At 39.6% G+C, this 19,046-nt stretch overlaps 1 protein-coding gene across 1 annotated transcript in view; it reads right to left on the bottom strand.

Annotated features, from left to right (window-relative positions):
* ADSS2 (adenylosuccinate synthase 2) overlaps positions 1–19,046 on the bottom strand; it is a 55,390-nt gene that overhangs the window by 10,111 nt on the left and 26,233 nt on the right. Inside the window, exons 2-11 of the mRNA XM_034764998.1 lie at positions 18,142–18,244; positions 16,699–16,767; positions 15,739–15,789; positions 13,837–13,903; positions 9,814–9,921; positions 9,479–9,560; positions 7,744–7,870; positions 6,063–6,217; positions 5,220–5,344; positions 3,193–3,290 (exon numbers count right to left, since the gene is read on the bottom strand). Coding sequence (XP_034620889.1) covers positions 3,193–3,290; positions 5,220–5,344; positions 6,063–6,217; positions 7,744–7,870; positions 9,479–9,560; positions 9,814–9,921; positions 13,837–13,903; positions 15,739–15,789; positions 16,699–16,767; positions 18,142–18,244 — 985 coding nt within the window. The remainder of the gene's footprint in view (positions 1–3,192; positions 3,291–5,219; positions 5,345–6,062; positions 6,218–7,743; positions 7,871–9,478; positions 9,561–9,813; positions 9,922–13,836; positions 13,904–15,738; positions 15,790–16,698; positions 16,768–18,141; positions 18,245–19,046) is intronic.

Here is a 19,046-nt window from a genome sequence, read left to right as displayed (position 1 = left end):
TAGCTCTGTGTGCAGCTGCTGGGGATGGAGTTCTAATTAAGATGTCATCCAGGAAGGAATACATGTGGATCCCCTGTGATCTGAGTTTGCTATGATTATCACCAACATCTTGTAAAGACCCAGGGGGGCGAGGACAAGCCGAATCAGAGATATTGATAATACCTCCTTCCATAAGCAAATCGTACAAACCTGCAATGACACTGTCTGATAGGGATGTGGAAGTATGCATCCACCAGATTCACTGAAGTCAGAATGGCCCTTGGCCTGACATTGTAGAGGTTAGGGTCTCCATCTGGAACTTTGTTTTCTTTATCCACTTGTTGAGTTTTGTGATATCTAGAACAGATTTCCCCATACACTTCTGAATAAAGAAGATGGAGTATAACCCCAAGAATCTTTCTTCTGAGGAAACAATCTTTTACTCCCATATCCAGGAGGTGAGAAATCTCATTCTGGATTAAGCCTGCACTTTACAGGGTCATTCAAGATTGGGGGCTCGATGAAAAACGGATGGGGTGGAGCACATAACGGAGTATTCCTGACTCACTATACATCTTTCTGACGCACTGGAAGCAACCATTCCTCCCGGGCTTTCCTCCCAAGCCCCGTTCCATGCCTTTCTTCTGGAGAACCTGCTATCACTTTGCTGTTTTTTCCACAAGGATGAAGGCTGAAAGGAATGCCTTTGCCTGATGGCCAGCCTGTACTTTCTCTCAAAAGTATGGTGTGGCATCCAAAAGGACTGTTTAGATTTGCAGCGTTTTCTGCCACTATCTTGTCTAGCTTCTCAGAAGGGTTCCCATGAATTTGGCAGAGCATAGAACCTGCTTCAAGTGGCTATCCACCTTCAAGGAATGGAGCCATAGGTGGCACCTGGTCACTGAGCTGGAGGCCATGGCTTTGTCAGAGAATGTCATTGCTTCCTGACGCTGTTGCCAGGGAAGATCTTTAAAACAGAGCCAAAGTCAGGGTGATTTCAATACTTGAGGGCTCTGAGATCTTCCAGCCAGGAGACAGATGCTCTCACAAAGCAAGCAGCTGCTAGGAATGCCCTGAGGGAGGCTGAGAAGGCCTCAAAAATCTTTGAGAGAAAAAATGGAGGCCACTCTCTGTGGAGTCTTTAGAACGCCTCTTCTAAGGGGATAACTATATATTTAACCAGGGATACTATGCAGCAACCACCTTTGGTATCTCAGTATTCAGGACTTTTGGTTCCTGGATCCTATAGAACATAAAATCATTTCTGTTAGTGTGCTTGCTCTTGTCTGACTTATTCCATTCATCCTCAATTACTTCCTCAAAGGAGAAGTATAGGAGAATCACAGCCTCAGGGGAGGATTTTGAGGGGAGAAATTTGCTCAGAGGCTTACTCGTAGAATTGGCCTTCAATTTCTCAGGGGGAAAAAGCTTTGCTGAGTTTTTCCCTGGTCCTGATAGGAGACAGAGCCCAACAATTCACCATTCTCTGTGGAGGAGGGGAAGGAAGAGGAGTCAGAGGATTCATACCTCCTAGATCTCCTACACCTTTTCTTCCCCTTTTCACACTTTGATTTATTAGCTTTTTTTAAGCTTACTTTGAGAGCTTACAAACTCTGTCACAGCTTTGGTGAGGCCTTTTGCAGCTAGCCTTGCTAAGAGCCTGAAATCCTCTCCTGAGAGCTCTTTGAGTCCTCGCCTGCTGGGTCCGATTCTGTCACGGAAGTGGGAGGGAAACCTTTTCCAAAGCCCTCCTGGCCAAACTGGGAAGGATAGAGAGTGCTTCTGAGCTCTGCTTCTTTTCCCAGGGTGCTCTAGACCAATTTTAGAATGGGGTACACTGCAAGTCTGCCTTCTGGTCCCCAGGGGCCCCTAGGACTACCCAGAGTTGATTGAGGTCCTCTTCATCCTTGGACTTCTTCCCTGCTCTGCCCATAAACTCCTGGTCCATTTTTCCCCATGTTGGAGCTGCAAGTGCTTAGGTGGGTAGAGGCCGAGTACAATTCACCATCTGCTGAGCTTGCAGTCTCACAGATGCAGCACCACTTGGATTTCATTTGTTGCTTTTTATAGACTGCTCTACCATACCTGGAAGCTGCAGAGGAGCCAGTATGGAGCACTGCAGCTGATGTTCCAGGGTGTTCTAACATCTGGCTAAAAACGACCTAGAGGAGTAGGGGCAGGGAGGAAAACCACTGCTCGCTACTATCCCAAATTTTGACAAAAAACACCCCCTTTAGACAGATGTGAAGGCAGGAGCTGTAAAAACCCGCCATCCATATGCTGCCACAGAGGAACAGAAACTAGAAGCAAGTAGGAATCGAGAGGGGGTGGCCTGACTATAAGGCTCTAAAACTCTGATCCACCTCCATGAACTGCAGAGAGGAGCGCATCCCAGATGTCAAGAATTGTGGACTGCAGAAAAAACAAAATTCAAATCTATACTGGAATAAGCTGATCAATAACTACCCAAAGGAGATATTTACTAATCATGAGATAAAGTCATCAAGTAGAGTTTCTAAGGCTTTTCTTTAAAACATTTTGTATCACATCTCTAAGTCATCACGTATGGGATAGTGATATCCTTATACATGATTCATGCAATTACATTTGATTATATTATCTCAACTGCTACTAAATTAATCTTTGCCAGTTCTTCATTAAAACATTAAAAAACCCCTAAGCAGCTTCAAACATTCTTCAGGTAATATCTTGTGACCCTTTAGTACTAGAACTATACACATACTAGAAAGTGAAAAATTCTAGCTCTCCCATTCCCATAGAAGCACCCATCAATAGTTGGAGATATTAAACCTTAAAAATGCAATATTACCATGCATGGAAAAATACTATTTTGAATAATTTATAGTATCTAAATTTATTAGTTCTAATTCTTCCCTCCCTCTGAGACTTGTACAGTTAAATTCATGTAATAAATCAGGATGAATTAAAAGGTAGCAAAATAATAAATAGTATCGAGAAAAAAATTAGGTATTTTAAAATTATTTTTTCTGCAAATTATTTGGCAGATAGAAGAAGAGCTACAAGATGCAGTGGGAATGCCTTTTAAGCACTCATTGAGATGACATGTATGCTTTGGTACTTGTGCAATTGCAAACTCACGAGGCACAGAAGTTTTATCTACATATACACCCTTTTTAAAGCACTCTGAACATTATATGACCGCTTAACACAGTAATTATAAAACAGACTCACCAGGAAAATGAGGTATGATCTCACCATTTAGTACGTAAGCAACTCCAACTTTGATTTCTGGAAATACATCCAAGATATCCAATTTCATAACAGCCAATCTATTTTTTTTGTTTAAAGGAAAAAAAAACACAAAAACAAGCCCTTCCTCTGTTAATGGCATTTTATAAACTGAGTTATTGGGCTAAAACTTAACTACATTTCTTTCCACTTGTCACATGAAATATTAAGCTCCAAAGCAACTATGAATCAAATGAGGAATAATTTTTTGTATGTTTAATAACCGAAGTTGTTGTTTCTATTGTTTTTTCATTGTTTTAAAACAAAGTCCAAGCCAATAAAGTAAGATACAAGCAAAACAGCTGTTGGATTGATACAAAATCTATTGAAATCAATGGGAGCCTCTGGACCAGATCCTGAATTATGCCCTATTTCACACAAATATGATAAGATCATAATTCAAGGGACAGATTTCCCCCCTCTTAAACAGAATGAATGGTCTACAGCTTAAATGGAACAATTACAGTGGATGAGAAACTGGATAAGAGTCAGAAGTGTGTCCTTGTTACCAAGAAGGGTAACTGCATATTGGGCTGCATTAGTGGGAGCACTGCCAGTAGATCGAGGGAAGTGATTATTCCTCTCTAGTTAGCACTGGTGAGGCCATATCTGAAGTATTGCATCCAGTTTTGGGCCCCCCACTACAGAAAGGATGTGGACAAATTGCAGAGTCCAGCAGAGGGCATAGGGGGTTGGGGCACATGACTTAGGAGGAGAGGCTGAGTTACTTGTCCAAAAGTAGGCAAGGACAAGGAAAATGAATGGGAAGATGTAAATAAAGATTTACATCTACACTGGTCCATTTGTTACGCCAAACAGTTTCATCTGAGCTTTATTTCAATGCTACTTGCTTTTTTAATTTTTTTTTAATTACAAAATTTCTCAGAGGTAATTTAAATTGAAAAATTTGTATTAGTTTATATCCACTCCTTGGCATCTAGTACCATTGGCTATTAAATACTAAGGCTCCCCAGCTGTGGAATCATGAAGTGCACTCAGATGCTTTTTTTTCAATATAAAGAGGGAGGAGGGTGAGAGAAGTGCTAAGTAATGGGAACCAAATGCAAACAGTTCTTGGAACTGCATGAATAGCGAGTCATTTTTTACTTTCATTAGAGAGACAGGTAGGGAAAACTTTAAAAAAGTATGTGAATCACTGAAATATAGACAGATAACACAAATTCCAGGGGGAGAAGAGGGAAGGGGGAGGGGAAAAGGTATTTTAACCTCCATGCAGTTTTTCTGTACATGTATTTTTCAGAGCCATTTCTGCTGCTAGTTGTGTGTTAAAAAAATTCTACGTCATGGGGAAGCAACTCTTAAGAGTGGGGACAGGGAAAAAAGTGAAAGATGTGTTCAGAATATCAGGACATCCCATCTGAGACTGACAAGTTATGGTTAAGTATATTTTTTAAAAACAACTTGCAAATTAGAGATATTTCTAGTGTCTTCTGACATTAGCACTAACTGACAAGACAGACTAATATTAAAGTGTTAGCCAATTTCTCATGGCATACAAAAGCTGGAAAAAAGTTTAGAAAATATACATGTTGGAATGTAGACTAAGGTTATTTTATACCTTTACACAATATTTTAGTGCAAATATTCAAAGTATTTTAGTACATTCGAATATACCTTAAAACACTACATTGGACCCAAAAATGAGAAGTGTCATATATAAGTTCTTATCTTTAAAAGAAATAAGTATGGAAGATGGAGGTATCATATATATTGTTCACAATTCACAATCACTTTGCACAAAAGAGATGGAATCAACTGCTAAGCTAACACCCAAGCTATGTAACTTTTTAGGCTGATTAAACTTTTATAGCATTCATTTGAATAGAACCATTTTCTACCAATGCTGGTGAGAGTTTCGTAAGAGTTACTTACTAGGAACTGTACAATTTGCTATAATCCATGTTATGCTATATATGAAAGCCAGTTTGTCAGCACCACAGAATACTCACGCAGTAAATCCATTAATCATGTGGGCGTATCTGAGTAACACAAGATCCAGCCAGCCACATCTTCTTTTTCTACCAGTGGTTACGCCAACCTCCTTACCTCGTTTCTGCAGCAATTCTCCAATTTCCTGATAGAAGATTTTCATATGCATTAGCACAGCTAACAGAATATTGTAATAACCTTAAAGTCCCCCTCCCAATAATGCACAAAACTATCCAAGATAAAAATACAAACAAGTACCCTTACTATTGCTAGTGGGTTTTTCTTTTCTTTTTTAAATGTAAGAATGCTAGTTAAGCAAGCCATTTTCTCAACACTACATTTTCATTCAGCTATGTAATGCCGAACCTATTTCTTAACAATATTATGAAGCTTAATGAAGTCTGAGATACTTGGCAATCAGACTGCCAGTGCTGCAAATGCAGCTGAGGATCAAAAAGGCAAGGTGTTTTTGGTGCAGAATCTTTACTCTTGGTAGCTTGCCTTTTTACAACTTGACCTTCGTTACAATTTTGCTGCTGGTGCATGTGATAGAATAAAATTAATCTTCCTCTCTGTCAGCATTAACGATTCTGCAGAACTAAAAAATATGCAACAACTTTATAAACTAAGCACAGATGGATCACTGCGCCCAGGCAGCAGATTTGTTAACTGAGGTAGTTACTTTTCAGAGCATAGAAGTATTTTAAGGCAAGAAATGCCACTAAATCTCATGCAGAATCTGATGTTGGGGATAGTTTTATACAGGCCACAATATGCCCTTAGCTTTAAGGAATATTACTGGCTAAACCTATGAAACACATCCAGTTATTTTCCCACTTGTTGATCATATGAGTAATGCTTACATTATCTTGTTCTGTAGGAAAGGCACCAATTCCAACTCTAGTTGTATATGCTTTTACAACTCCATATACTTCCCCAACATTCTGAGGTGGCATGCCCAAACCTGTGCAAACGCCTCCAACTGTACAATTCGAAGAGGTCACAAAAGGATATGTCCCTAATTAAAAATAAATAAATAAGAGAACTGAAAAGTGCTAACACACTGGTCCTTAAATTATTTTTAAAGTTAGTTAACCATATATAGGGTAATTTCATACTTATTGGGAAGAGCTCATTGGTGGATTTTGTAAAGCTATGAAGAACACCAAAATGAATACAGTTTGCAGTTAGGAATTTATTAAATATGAAAAAGAGAACCTAAATTTTCTTCTGTGCAATATGCATTCCTGCCCCACTGAAACCAACAGGAGATTTACCCTGACATCAATTAGCACAGGATCAAGCCCAGATAGTGAAGCAACTTTCAAGGGACATGCAAGCCAAAAATTAGCATGAGTCACCAGAAAGTATTGTCTGTGTCTCTATTACATAGTACGTCCACTTACAGCAAAAATATGAGGATTTTGAAAGGAGATTGAAGACCTGTCTACATTGCACACCACTGGCATTAGCATACCTGTAACTACAAACTGCAGTGTCCACACTGGTGTGTAGCTACGTATGGCCATGAAAGGCTCTGGTGGGGGATAGGCAGTGGGGAAAGGCTCTGGCAGTTCCCCACTGCTGGAACCTCTCCTTGCCACAGGGAGCTGCTGGAGCCTTTCCACACTGACTGAGTCTTTCCCTGCGGTGGAGGGCAGAGAGACACTACACGGCTATGGATTGGCACTGCTTGGGTTCATAGTGAGCTGTGTAGGATACATACCCTAAGGGTTCAGGGGGTCTTCAATCTTCTTGCCTAAGCAATGCCTCACTGCGTACACTACTATTTATACCTATTAACATCCAAGAAAATACAGGATTTGCGATCTCAAATGTAGAGGTATACCATGGAGAAAGTAGTTCTCTTAGGTAGGTAGTTCATAAGCCATGTAGGTAAAAAACCTTTAGTTTAATAAGCTCACAAAAGCCTGTAATATTGCATACTTTGAAGTATTTTAGTAATTACACTAAAAGTATCTTGTCATACTGTAAAATAAATGTATATAGAAAGATCACTGCTAGCCAGCTAAGTTCTTTTCATAAAGTATTTTCACAGCTCTGCTCCACAACTGTGAGCTATGAAATATGACTTTTATAAATGGTAAGAAAAGTCCATAGTAATTGACTCAGCTTTTTAACAGGACTGCTATATGCAAAGTAACTAGTTAGTTGCATGTGATTGGTTTAGCCAAATATCACACCAACACCATTCAAAAAGTTATTCTTAAAAATCAAACCAAAGGCCAAATCCTGACCTCGTGTGCATACTTTTACTGACTTCCAAAAACCTTTAGAAGAATTTCCTAAATTTAATTAACACCTCTTTTTTCTAAGACCCAAAACTCAAAGAGTGGTTTGGTATTTTTTGGGGGGAAAATTTAGTGTGGAGTCAAAATCTGACTTAAAATAGGAAGTGTAGTGCTTCCTCATAATACAAATACACATTTTCCACAAGAGCACCTATGCATGGCACAGCCACTAGACATTTTCCTTTCATGGCACATACATACCACCATGTTTCTCAGAAAAAGTTATACCTACCAAAATCGATGTCCAGTAATGCTGCATTTGCACCTTCTACTAAGATTTTCTTTGGTGGTCCACGTAGAGCCTCATGTATGAAATAAACACCATCCCTCACCATTGGTTTAATCCTTTCTATGTAGCCCTAAGTAACACAAAAGGCTTTTTAAAGATTGGGTTTAATTAGTAGGTTATAAACCAGAACAAATAGGTGTACAATATACTCTAATTATACGTTTCACTATGATAAAGCCAGCCAGACGCCTCATAAGTACCACTCTGCCATATAAGTAACCAGGTTTGATTTTCAGTCCAAGCGCTACTGCCCATACTGACAACCCACTCATTCCTTTGACACAGAGGAAATAAAGAAGTGGGATACACATTCAGAAATAATCCTTCCTAGACAATTCTAGAAAGATACTGGGCTTCCCTGCGGTGCTGGTCATCACCCAGTTCTATTTGATCAGAAAGATGTGAGGGGCACTGTGTGTTGGTAATTGGGGCGGAGGGCAGGGATAATGGATATGAGGATCTCTTCCCAAAAGGACAAAAACACAAGCAAAAAATGAAAATCTAATCCAAAGTTTCTTAACACAGCATTTTGAATATTTTACAAATACAAATCTGAAAGACCAAATAAATACTCAAACATGTTGCTTAAAAGAAACATTTTTATTACATTCAGCATCTTATTTGCAAGTGTTAAAGACTTCCCACAAAAGCCAGTTCTCTGAAATTCCATTAGTGACAATCTGGAGCCAATGGCCTAATGTCTCTTTATATTTATGCTAATGGAGAGAGGGGTTGTCTTACTCTTACCTATAGGAACTAAGTATTTTGTAACATGCAGATTAGTACTGAGCATACATCCTGTCCCCCATGAGTATGAATAGATGCTGTCCCATACTAATGATTTGGTTTACATGGAGCACACAGCTTTACTCTTTCAACTTTTTAGTAGATCACTGTAAAAAGCATAGTAAATACAAGTCATTTCCCCCCAGGCACTGTGATGTTTTTATGTCTCCACTCCACACAGTAAACTGTTGATCTACTGGCTTCCCCCACCCCCAAAAATTTAGTGCATATGTAAGTATAATAAAAGGATTACAAAACCGTCAACATGTAACTGATTCTCCAGCAACAGGGCTCATAGAATTCCACAGATAAAAAAATTACAGAGTTTTACAGTTAACTGGAAGGGAAGAACTCCAAATGCTCCACTCTTCAACTCATCTGTGTGTTAGGAAACTGGGTCCAATGATAACCAATAAACTGCTAAAAGGATAACTTTTTCTAGTGGATGTTTGGTAATAAAATCTTTGCTCAAGTCTCTTTAGAATTCTAACAATTAACGACAGAGTTCAGGCTTACGTCGCTCTCAGTTCTCTCCCTGTTCTTCATCATAACAAAGTTGCTTTCAAGTCCCCTAATTTTAATGCTTACTTTTTTGGCTGATATATGTGAAGAAACATGGAGGTGACACTTGTGTTCTAAACACCCAATTCCTTTTTAATTTATGATAATCTTCCTGAAGTAGAATGTTCCAACAGAGCACAAAGTAAGACTGACAGTCTTCTTAAAATAAGAACTAGAAATCTATTTAATGATTGATATTTTACCATCAGGCATATGTGGGTTATTTATCAAAATAAAAATTCACAAAAATGTTTGATGATCTGCATTCTAGGGATTCACAATAAGGGCACATACAATTAAATAATTTGTTGTAACACAGAAATAGTTTTACCTTGAGTTTTTTCAATTCCCCTTCAAGGTCTATCTCTAAGGTTGGATATATAGCTTTGTACTGGTTAGCTAACACTTTGAACCTGAAAGGCAAAAACAATTCTTCAATAATTTTGCTCAGCAACATTTTAAGATTTGTCACCTCTTGATATAAAGTTACTTTTTGATTACACAATTAAAAGAAAATTCAGATAGATGCATCCAGTTAAATATCTAATTTATATTCCAAAAAGTCTTATCTGAAACATGCCAAAATATACCATTAATATAATTCGTATACTGTTAGTCTAAAGTTATGCTTGAAAGGTTACATTTCAAATATAAAACTAGAATTACCTCTCTGAAAATTCACCAAAATCAGAAACAAGATCACACATTCTGAGCCCACTTCGAGCTGCTTTCGAAGAATAAACTGGACCAATCCCTTTTTTGGTCGTTCCCAAGCTTTCAAAAAAGTAAAAGTCATACATGTTACTCTCAAAAAGAGAAGACAAAAAGCTAATTTTAAAAGCAAACCAAGTTTTGACTAACAACATTTAACTTTGACTTCTGACCATTTTTTCTTAATGCTTAACTTAAAAATTTAATGTGTATTAGCTCAGTGGTTTGAGCATTGGCCTGCTAAACCCAGGGTTGTGAGTTCAATCCTTGAGGGGGCCATTTAGGGATCTGGGGCAAAAATCAGTACTTGGTCCTGCTAGTGAAGGCAGGGGGCTGGACTCTATGACCTACCAAGGTCCCTTCCAGTTCTAAGAAACAGGATATCTCCATTTATTTATTTATTTATTTTTATATTTAAAAATAAGGACCTCAAAGGAGTTTCATAAAATTAAATCCTGTTTGTGAACATATTTACATCTTTCATGTATTTTAAGTGTTAATTTTTGAAAGAAGCCAATCTTCTGCATTTTCCTCCCTGCTTCACCGACATTTCTTTTATATAAATCCTGACAGGTTAATTTCCTCTCTAACTGCATGCGCAAGGAACTGATTCTGATGACCCTTTGATGATGTGAACTGAAATTAGCCACGCACCAGATCATTTCCGAGATAAATTTTTTGTCTTCTGGATAAATAAAACCTCTCTTGAGGAAAAAAGATGGAGGAAGGCCTTGTGCACTGAAGTGACAAAAGACACAGGACTAATTTAAAATATGTATGTGAAATCTTTCAATAAACACTAGACTCCACATAGGAACAAGAAGAACAGGAACTTTGCTCAGTATCAGAAGAGGACATGCATAGACGGAAGGTTCTGAGATATGAAATACCTTCAAGAATTAATTAGATTTGCAGAACTGCTAGCATCTGAAAAATTAAACAGCTAGTCTAAAACAAGAAGGTATCTAAACTGTTTCTCCTGAAACAATGTAGAACTGACACTAGCCTTCTTTCATCTGGAAACAGAACAACTCATGCCAGTGACATCGCAAAATACAATTATTTGTCTCCATTGCTTTCAGAGAGGAAGTACAACGGAAAACCTAGACCTGATCAGAAGAATGAAAAACAAGCTAATAAAATGGTAGTCTGCATGGCACTCGTGGCAGTTATAGATCAAACAGATGGAACACTGTATTGAGAGACTGCAAAGCAACTTTACTCTCAATTTCCAATTAGCAAACAAAATAGGGCTTCAAAGAATCTAATCTTCTATTAAGTACATATCTACTAATGAAAAACTATATTATTCCAAATTAATTATTCATTGGTTATATAAGACTTGAATCTGATGACTTCAGCAAGGATTCCTCAAATACAATTTTGTCCTAATTTTTAATTCTAATGGCACGTCATGACGTTTCACCAAAACAAATGTGGGTTTTTAAGTTTTAAAGGCATTTCTGAGAGGCATCATAAGAAAGCTCACCTAAAATAGTCTTAATACCCGTGTCTAACCCATCTTAATTGGGCTAATACACAGCCACAATATGCAGCCTTCTGAGGCATCATCCACTGTTAACTGGATATCGACATAAATGTTTAAGCTTCTAAATTCACACCAGTATTACTTTTGTGTGCCCAGAAGTGCCTGTAAAACAGAAATGTTTAAGCCACTGAAAGTTTGCAATGTAAATTTAAGACAGGACAAAACAAGTGAAACCAGTAAAAAGATTAAGGATGAGTTTGGAGTGAGAAATAGGGGAAAGGGGGCACAAAAGTTACATAATACCATGTTATGTTTGTATGTAGACAAGATGTAACACGTGCCTTTTGCTTATCAATATTAATACTCTTATTCCAAATTAAATAAAGCTTAAGTGAATTTTGAGGGAGAGCAGACTTGAGTGAAGGAAGGGAGGAGTATGTAAAAAGGGGAGAGGACAGAGTAGATGGAAAGGGAAAGAAACTGGAGGCTGGCAGATATGATGGGGCCAGGAAGATGAATGGTTCAGACAAAGCCATTGCATTTTCTGATAGAAAACAGTTCTGGGATGTCTAGTGTTGGACCCAATACAGGATGCAGGAGAGGCAGAGGGAGATTTTTGGAGCTCTATCCCCAGAAAGCCCTGTGGAGAAGACAGCAGTTGTTGTTAGATGTTGCTGGGACTTTATGTCCGCATGCTGACTGTAGTAGGAAAAAGGGTGACCAGGCTATTGTTTTATTTATCTCACAAAAAATATGGGATTTGTTTTTTGGTGGGCACTCACTGGAGTTGAAATGGGAGGAGGAATGGTGAAGAGTGGAAGAAGGCAGAAAAGAAAGAGTAGGGAGGCAGAAAAGGGAAACTAAGAGAAAGAGAGGGAGATTGGGAAGCTGAGCAGGTGGCAATGGTAGCAGAGCAAAGGTGGACCAACAGCCACTGGCAAATAAGAGTGATGAGAGTGTCCATATTTCAGAAGTGAGTAAAGATATCAAAAGGCTGTAAAGTCCTTCTGGGCTCTTGGGGTGGATCAAGGAAAGCTCACAATTGCCTATAATATCATCAACTGTAATCAATATTGCTTTGGACAAAGACCTCCAAGGCGCTGTACTTTTACTAAAGTGAATAGAGAAAACTTTATAGCGATCTTAGGGAATGTCGACACTGCAGTGTGTACCTGTATGTTGGATGCTCACATATGTGCAGACACATTAGGCAAGCCTGTCTTCAAACATTCATACTGCAGAGCCGAATACGCCCCATACTTTGTGTACCAGTGCTCACACTGGCAGTGCAATTAAGTATGTTTTGGGCTAGGATTCCTGGGAAAGTATCCTAGGTATCTTAGGCTATGTCTTCACTACCTGCCTGAATCGGCGGTAGAAATCGCTCTCTCTGGGATCGAATTATCACGTCTCACTGGGACGCGACAATCGATCCCCGAATCGACGCTTGTACTCCACCAGCGCAGGTAGGAGTAAGTGCCATCGACGGGGGAGCCGCGGAGGTCGATTTGCTGCTGTCCGCCCCCATTGGCCCGGGACAGTGAACCGTGGCCAGTGGGGCCCGCGATCGGCCAAACCTGCCATGTCAGCAGGTAAATAAATTGGCCCGGCCTGCCAGGGTGCTTCCCCTGGTGAGCCGCGTGCCAAAGGTTGCCGACCCCTGACATAGACAAACCTTCCATACCCTGGCTGAAATATACTGGCACCTTAAAAAGTGACAGAGTCCTGTGGCACCTTATAGACTAACAGAAGTATTGGAGCATAAGCTTTCGTGGGTTAATACCCACTTCGTCAGAAGCGTGCGTATTCGTATTCACCCACAAAAGCTTATGCTCCAATACTTCTGTTAGCCTATAAGGTGCCACAGGATTCTCTCTCTTTTTAGAGATCCAGATTAACACGGCTACCCCTCTGATACTGGCACCTTAGAAATTCACATAACGTTTATTTTCATTTGCAGATGCATGTTATGTTGTTCATTCAGCCAGCTGCTTCCATCCATGATTAGGTAGTAAGTTTTGAAATTCATAAAAAAGCTCAGATAGAACAGAGATAGCAGGTGGCATATAAAGCACAGCATGAACATTCATGTTTCGTGTGCACTTCTGAACAAAGCAAAATTAGTCAATGTTACTTCAGTTCTGCCAGTCTTCATAATTTCTCAGATTTTTCAGCCCTTGAGACAACAGTGCTAAAAGATGTGTCTTTTTCTAAAGAGCCAGTTTAAGTTCTGGGAAGCGTCAGCTGATTTGTCCCTTTCTGTACCAAAAATATTGTGGTATGACCATACTTTAAGAGTGCGATCCTATTATTTTTCATTGGTGGGACACTTATGTTAAGATATGTCTAAAAATGAACCTCGAAATACTTCATACTACTTTATCATTATTTTATTGTCGTTAGGGTTTATCAAGCTTTGAACACTAGATTTTTTTTTGTTTTAAACTTCATACTCCCATATTTTAAAAACACAAAAGAAAATTACATACTTCTTTCCTGCTTGCTCTTGTCTTTGTTGTTCTTGAATGCCATCAGCAGCCTGATGAAAGTCAAATACTAAGGAAATAAAAGAAAAACCCTTAAAATGCAAATTTGGACAAGACTATATGTGCAACAATTTGAAACTGAAATTAATGATATACACATGATTTTTTCCTCAATTTCTTTGAGTGCAGATTAACATGGGAAAATAATCATATATTGGTTAGGTACCATAAGCCATTCTATTGAAGTGTTTTATGTTTGTTATCAGAGAGGTTTTCTCACAGCTAGCTGAGGATCGACGGTGCTTTTTTTCCCCCCATATGGAGAACAAAATGGTGAACTCCAAATAAGAGGCATGCTGTAAAGTTTGGCGCCTTCTTCCTTTTTGTAAATTACATGTTCTATTTTGAATGGTCTTCAGTATAAAAAAAGCCTCTGAAGCTTGTCCACACAGTCAGATTCAAGCGCACTGGCATGGCCACATTAGCAGCTCTTGCAACTCCACAGAGAGCAGTGCATTGTGGTAGCTATCCCAGCACGCAAGTAGCTGCAACGTGCTTTGCAAATGAGGGGTGGGGTGGAGTGTGTATGGGGGGGGGGGGGGAGAGAGTCGGGACTTGGGGAGGCTGAGAACATGCCACGTGCTGTCTTGCAAGTTCAGACAGCAGCAGACACCCCCCCACCACGCCCCTCTCTCTCTCTCTCTCTCTCACACACTCACAACAAGCAATATTCTACAGTAATGGCTTGCTTTGTACCAGAGCAGATAAGCATACCGGCTGTCAGAAACGGAGCTTTGAAAGGGCATATCCACATTCCTACAGCCAATTCCAAAACAATGACAAGAGTGGCCACTTGACTTAAGGGGATTATGGGACATTTCCGGAGACCTATCAGAGTGCAGTAATGCAACACCTCATTCACACTGATGCTGGGACATTTCAGCTGAGGCGCAGCAAGCATTATGCTTCTCGTGAAGGTGGATTACCAGGAGAGCTAAAGATGCAGAGTCCAGGCACTCTAAGTATCTTGCCAGTGTGGATGGGTCGTGAGTTAGTGTGCCTGGGGCTGCTTTAATGCACTCTAACTTGCAAGTGTAGCCAAGTCCTTGGTCAAATTCCCAGGGTACAGAGACCTATGGAAGTCTCTACATACATTCACTAAAACACTATTGTATAGATTTAGCCTCTAGAGAGGTGAAGATCATCCATCCATATGCTGTAGAAAGAACAAATGGTCAGTGAAGTCAGTAATTAAAAGGCCTCCAGTATAAAAAGCATTTTTGGATGGTTGGGAGGGCCACTCACTTTAAATCTGATTTTATTATGGGGACACTAAATCTGATTTTACTACAAGGTCTGTGTCCAAAGGGTTATAACCTGAAGTCACTGTTTAATTGGTAAAAGCAGCAAGAGTCCTGTGGCACCTTATAGACTAACAGACGTATAGGAGCATGAGCTTTTGTGGGTGAATACCCACTTCTTCGGCTACCACTTCTTGGTATTCTCCAAAAGCCCATGTGATCCCTGAGAGAAGCAAAAATATTAGGCAAAGCTTCCTACGAAGAGGAGAGCACAAATTCTGTATTGAAATGGGAAACGAAGCCTTCAAGCATTCAAGTAACTTTTGAACTGCTTTCTGAGAAAACATGACATGCATTTGGAATCAGCTTAATGAGTCAAACTAAAATGTTTTAGTCTAGAATGGTTCCACATTTTTAAAAATGAAAAAAGGTAAATATTAAAGAAGCTATAGTGCCTAACACAATCAAGCCCTGATCCCTGACTGGAACCTTTGGCTACTACAATAATGATACTAATATAGATAAAATAAAATTGTCAGCTATTCAGTGCCTTTGAAAAGTCTAAGGAAATTCTTATGGAAATAAATATAGTATGCCATCTTACCAATATGAGCTCGGTCAGAAATTATTAATCGCTTCTCCCAGCCTTCTAGTCCTTAAAAAGGAAGTGAAAAAGGTTTAAATTATGTTTTGTATATCATTTTTCTTTTCATGATGGAATAAGCAAAACTTCTAAAGACTAATTATAGATTTGAAAATGGAAGTCATTTAAAAAGACGTACCAAACTGAGTCACCATCTTATTTCAGAAAAAGCAAACAATTTTCAATTGTTAAGGTCTGACTTGAACCTATAAACCCAGGAAATGCAGACTGCTTATCAGAAGTTGAAACTTCTAGGCATTCAGCATACACTAGGGAAATTTTTCAAGTTTCTCACTATTGCTAAAACAAGCTCAGCTGTTTTGTTACCAATGTTAGAATTTTTTTTCTTTCTGGGTTTCTTTCAAGACCATTGTCTTTAAAAATGGCTACAGAAGTTGGATAAATACATTTTCTATCAGGTATCTGGCATTCCTATAACTGGCCACAAGTCCATTATTTGGCATTTACTTTAAAAAGTGTATTTTTAAGCCACTAAATTATAAATGATTGCATGGCATCTCTATGCATTCTAGTATATTTATCAAACTGTAGCATATGTATTAATACTGTAATAGTTATATGTATACTGATTACAGTAAGTGACTGCACATGAACAGCATCTTATTTTCAATATATTAAGTCTATGGTTTAAAACTGACAAAGGTAATTATGGGTAATTTACATTTTAGAATGCATTTTTCTAGGAGGCTCTAAGGAGACTCCTGATGGGAGCTGCAGGGACTAACAGAGCTCTGGGAGTCCCTGCAGGATTGCTGCCAGAAGTGAGCAAAAAGAGGAGCTCCAGTTGGATGCAGCCATCTTGTTTCTCATGGCCTCTAGGCTAGGGCTAGTCAGCAGTGCTATATCCCTGAAAGCACCAACGCCCCCTTTTAAAGTAATACCTTAAAAGGTTGTTCTCACCTTTTCCTTTTTTTACATTTTTCTCTGCTTCTTCAAACAGTCCTGGCAAGTGAATCACCACTCCATTTCCTAAAGGAAATCAGGAATACAGAGTTTAATGTATGATGCCAGACAGGAAAAATTAGTTTCTTACAAATCCATGATTCATTTTTCTGCATAAAGAGTATTTTAAGACATACATTTCAAAAACTGTTCCATTATACTACTTTGATCCTTCGGAATTTAAGATATAAGAGACTCCCTGATCTACAGCTAAAGTATTTGAGTCCCTAGCTGCATGCACTGAACTCCTCTAAATTGGAAATTTAATGTTCTTATTATATCAGGATGAAAAATAAATGCATTCCTGTCTGTCACACAGTGGTATTTCTCCTTCATCATTTCCAAAATTTAATTAGTTTCATAGGGCAGTACAAGCTATTTTTAAAATATTCTTATGGTTTTTACAAGCCTATTTATTTCTATTTTCACTAGAGATATTGATATTCAAATATGTTACTCTCACCCTGTGATGCAAAAGCAAATAAAGCCAATGTTGTCATTGTGCTAGCAAAAAGAGAAATTGTATCAAGGAGTGAGTTGAGGTTGCTCATAGTAATTCTTTCCTATTAGCAATTTGGATCACTGCCCTTACCTGTTCCCTAAAAAGGCAAATAGTACATAACTGCAACAGTCACTAAGGAGTGCTGAAATATATTGTTATGGAACAGCTATCCCTTCCACAAAAAGTGAACAATCTTAGGGTCTTGCTAAGCTCAGTAGATCTGAAGTTGTTCTTAAACACAGAATGCCTTCAGCACAGAAATACTCTCCTGAAAGAGCAAGGGACTAGTCACCACACACACACACACACACACACACACACACACAAGTCACTAGTGGCACTGGGGCAGAAGGACATCTGAAAGGGATCATATGGTAGCAGGTGCCTCTTTTGGGACGTGGTGGCCTTGGCTCACGGCCCCTCGATCCATGAAGGGGGGGGGGGGAGAAGCATTACTTATAACCATTGAGGGGATTTTTTGGTGGTCACTCACTGAGGTTGAAGTGGAAGAGAGAAATGATGGGAAGGGATTCTGGAAGTGGGTAAAGAGATAAGAGAAAATGGGAAGGAGGTAAAGAAAGGAGAGAGACTAGCAGAGAGAGGTTACAGTGGTAGGAAAGATGAGAATAAAGCAACAGCAAAAAAGCAAATGAGAAAAACTGACCAGAGTCCAAATTTCAAAACTGAGCGAGGACAATGCAGTGAGGTTGCAAAGACCCTCTGGGCCCAGTGCCCAAGTCCTTCAGAGCAAGGGGAGAAAAAGGGTGAGGAGGAGTAGGAAGTTCCTGACTTACTATGCCCTGAGCTGTAGTGGATATTGATGGCTTCAAGAATAGAACTCCAAGAGTCTGGACTTGTATTAGTGTTAAAATTGCGGTTTTGGAAAATGCCATACTTACCAATGAATGCAATGACTTTTGGATTGATGATCCCACTGGGTAAGAGATGAAAATCATATTCCACGGAATCTACAACAACAGTATGCCCAGCATTGTTGCCTCCCTGCAAAATCAGACATTGATTTATTGCCTTCAGTATGACTGAAGATTAACAAGTATGGAGAACTGGAGTTTGGGCTAACTTGGTTCCCCTCCCAAATTTGCAGCTCCCATGTGTCCGTTATAAACAGGAGGGAGTCCAAGTGAATTATCACGATTAACTTGACAATTTCAACAGCTGTTCTTTTTCTATACCTGCTTTTGACACTTACATGATTATTTTTTTTAAAAACATATGTCCCATCCCCCTCCTGATTATCCGAAAAGCTTTTGGATCAGATTTATAAAGGTACAGTCTAAAAGGTAGGTCACCATGTCCATGGTAGAAGCATAAATACTCTAGAATTAGAGATAATACACAACTGTTCTTTGCAACTTTGAAGTCACATATAAATAGCTCTGTTGAATCCAAAATTTCTACTATAAATTAGGGTTACCATTCGTCCGGATTTACCCGGACATGTCCTCCTTTTTGTGCTAAAAATAGCGTCCAGGGGGAATTTGTAAATCACTCAAAATGTCGGGGATTTCCCCCCTCCCCGGGCAGAGCAGAGCGAGCGGCTGGGAGGGCTGCAGGAAAGTCCCGGGCTGGACTCCGGAGCAGCTGTAGAGGAGCTCCTCCTCCCCTCCCCGCATTTTGAGCCGGCAGCTCCTCCTCCCCGGCAGCCCCGCGCCCCGCTCCGGCAGCACTGTGCAGGGCCAGGGACCGGGTTGTGTGTTGTGCTGGGGAGTGCAGCCACGTGTCCGGCTCGCACAGAGCCCAACACCCTGTTCTGAGCAGCAGGGTAAAGGGGCCAGGGGGCAGG

The sequence above is a fragment of the Trachemys scripta genome, chromosome 3 (genome assembly GCF_013100865.1).
Source record: "Trachemys scripta elegans isolate TJP31775 chromosome 3, CAS_Tse_1.0, whole genome shotgun sequence".
NCBI lineage: Eukaryota > Metazoa > Chordata > Testudines > Emydidae > Trachemys > Trachemys scripta.
Note: the sequence above shows the minus strand (reverse complement) of the source record. Positions and strands in the feature narration are given on the sequence as shown.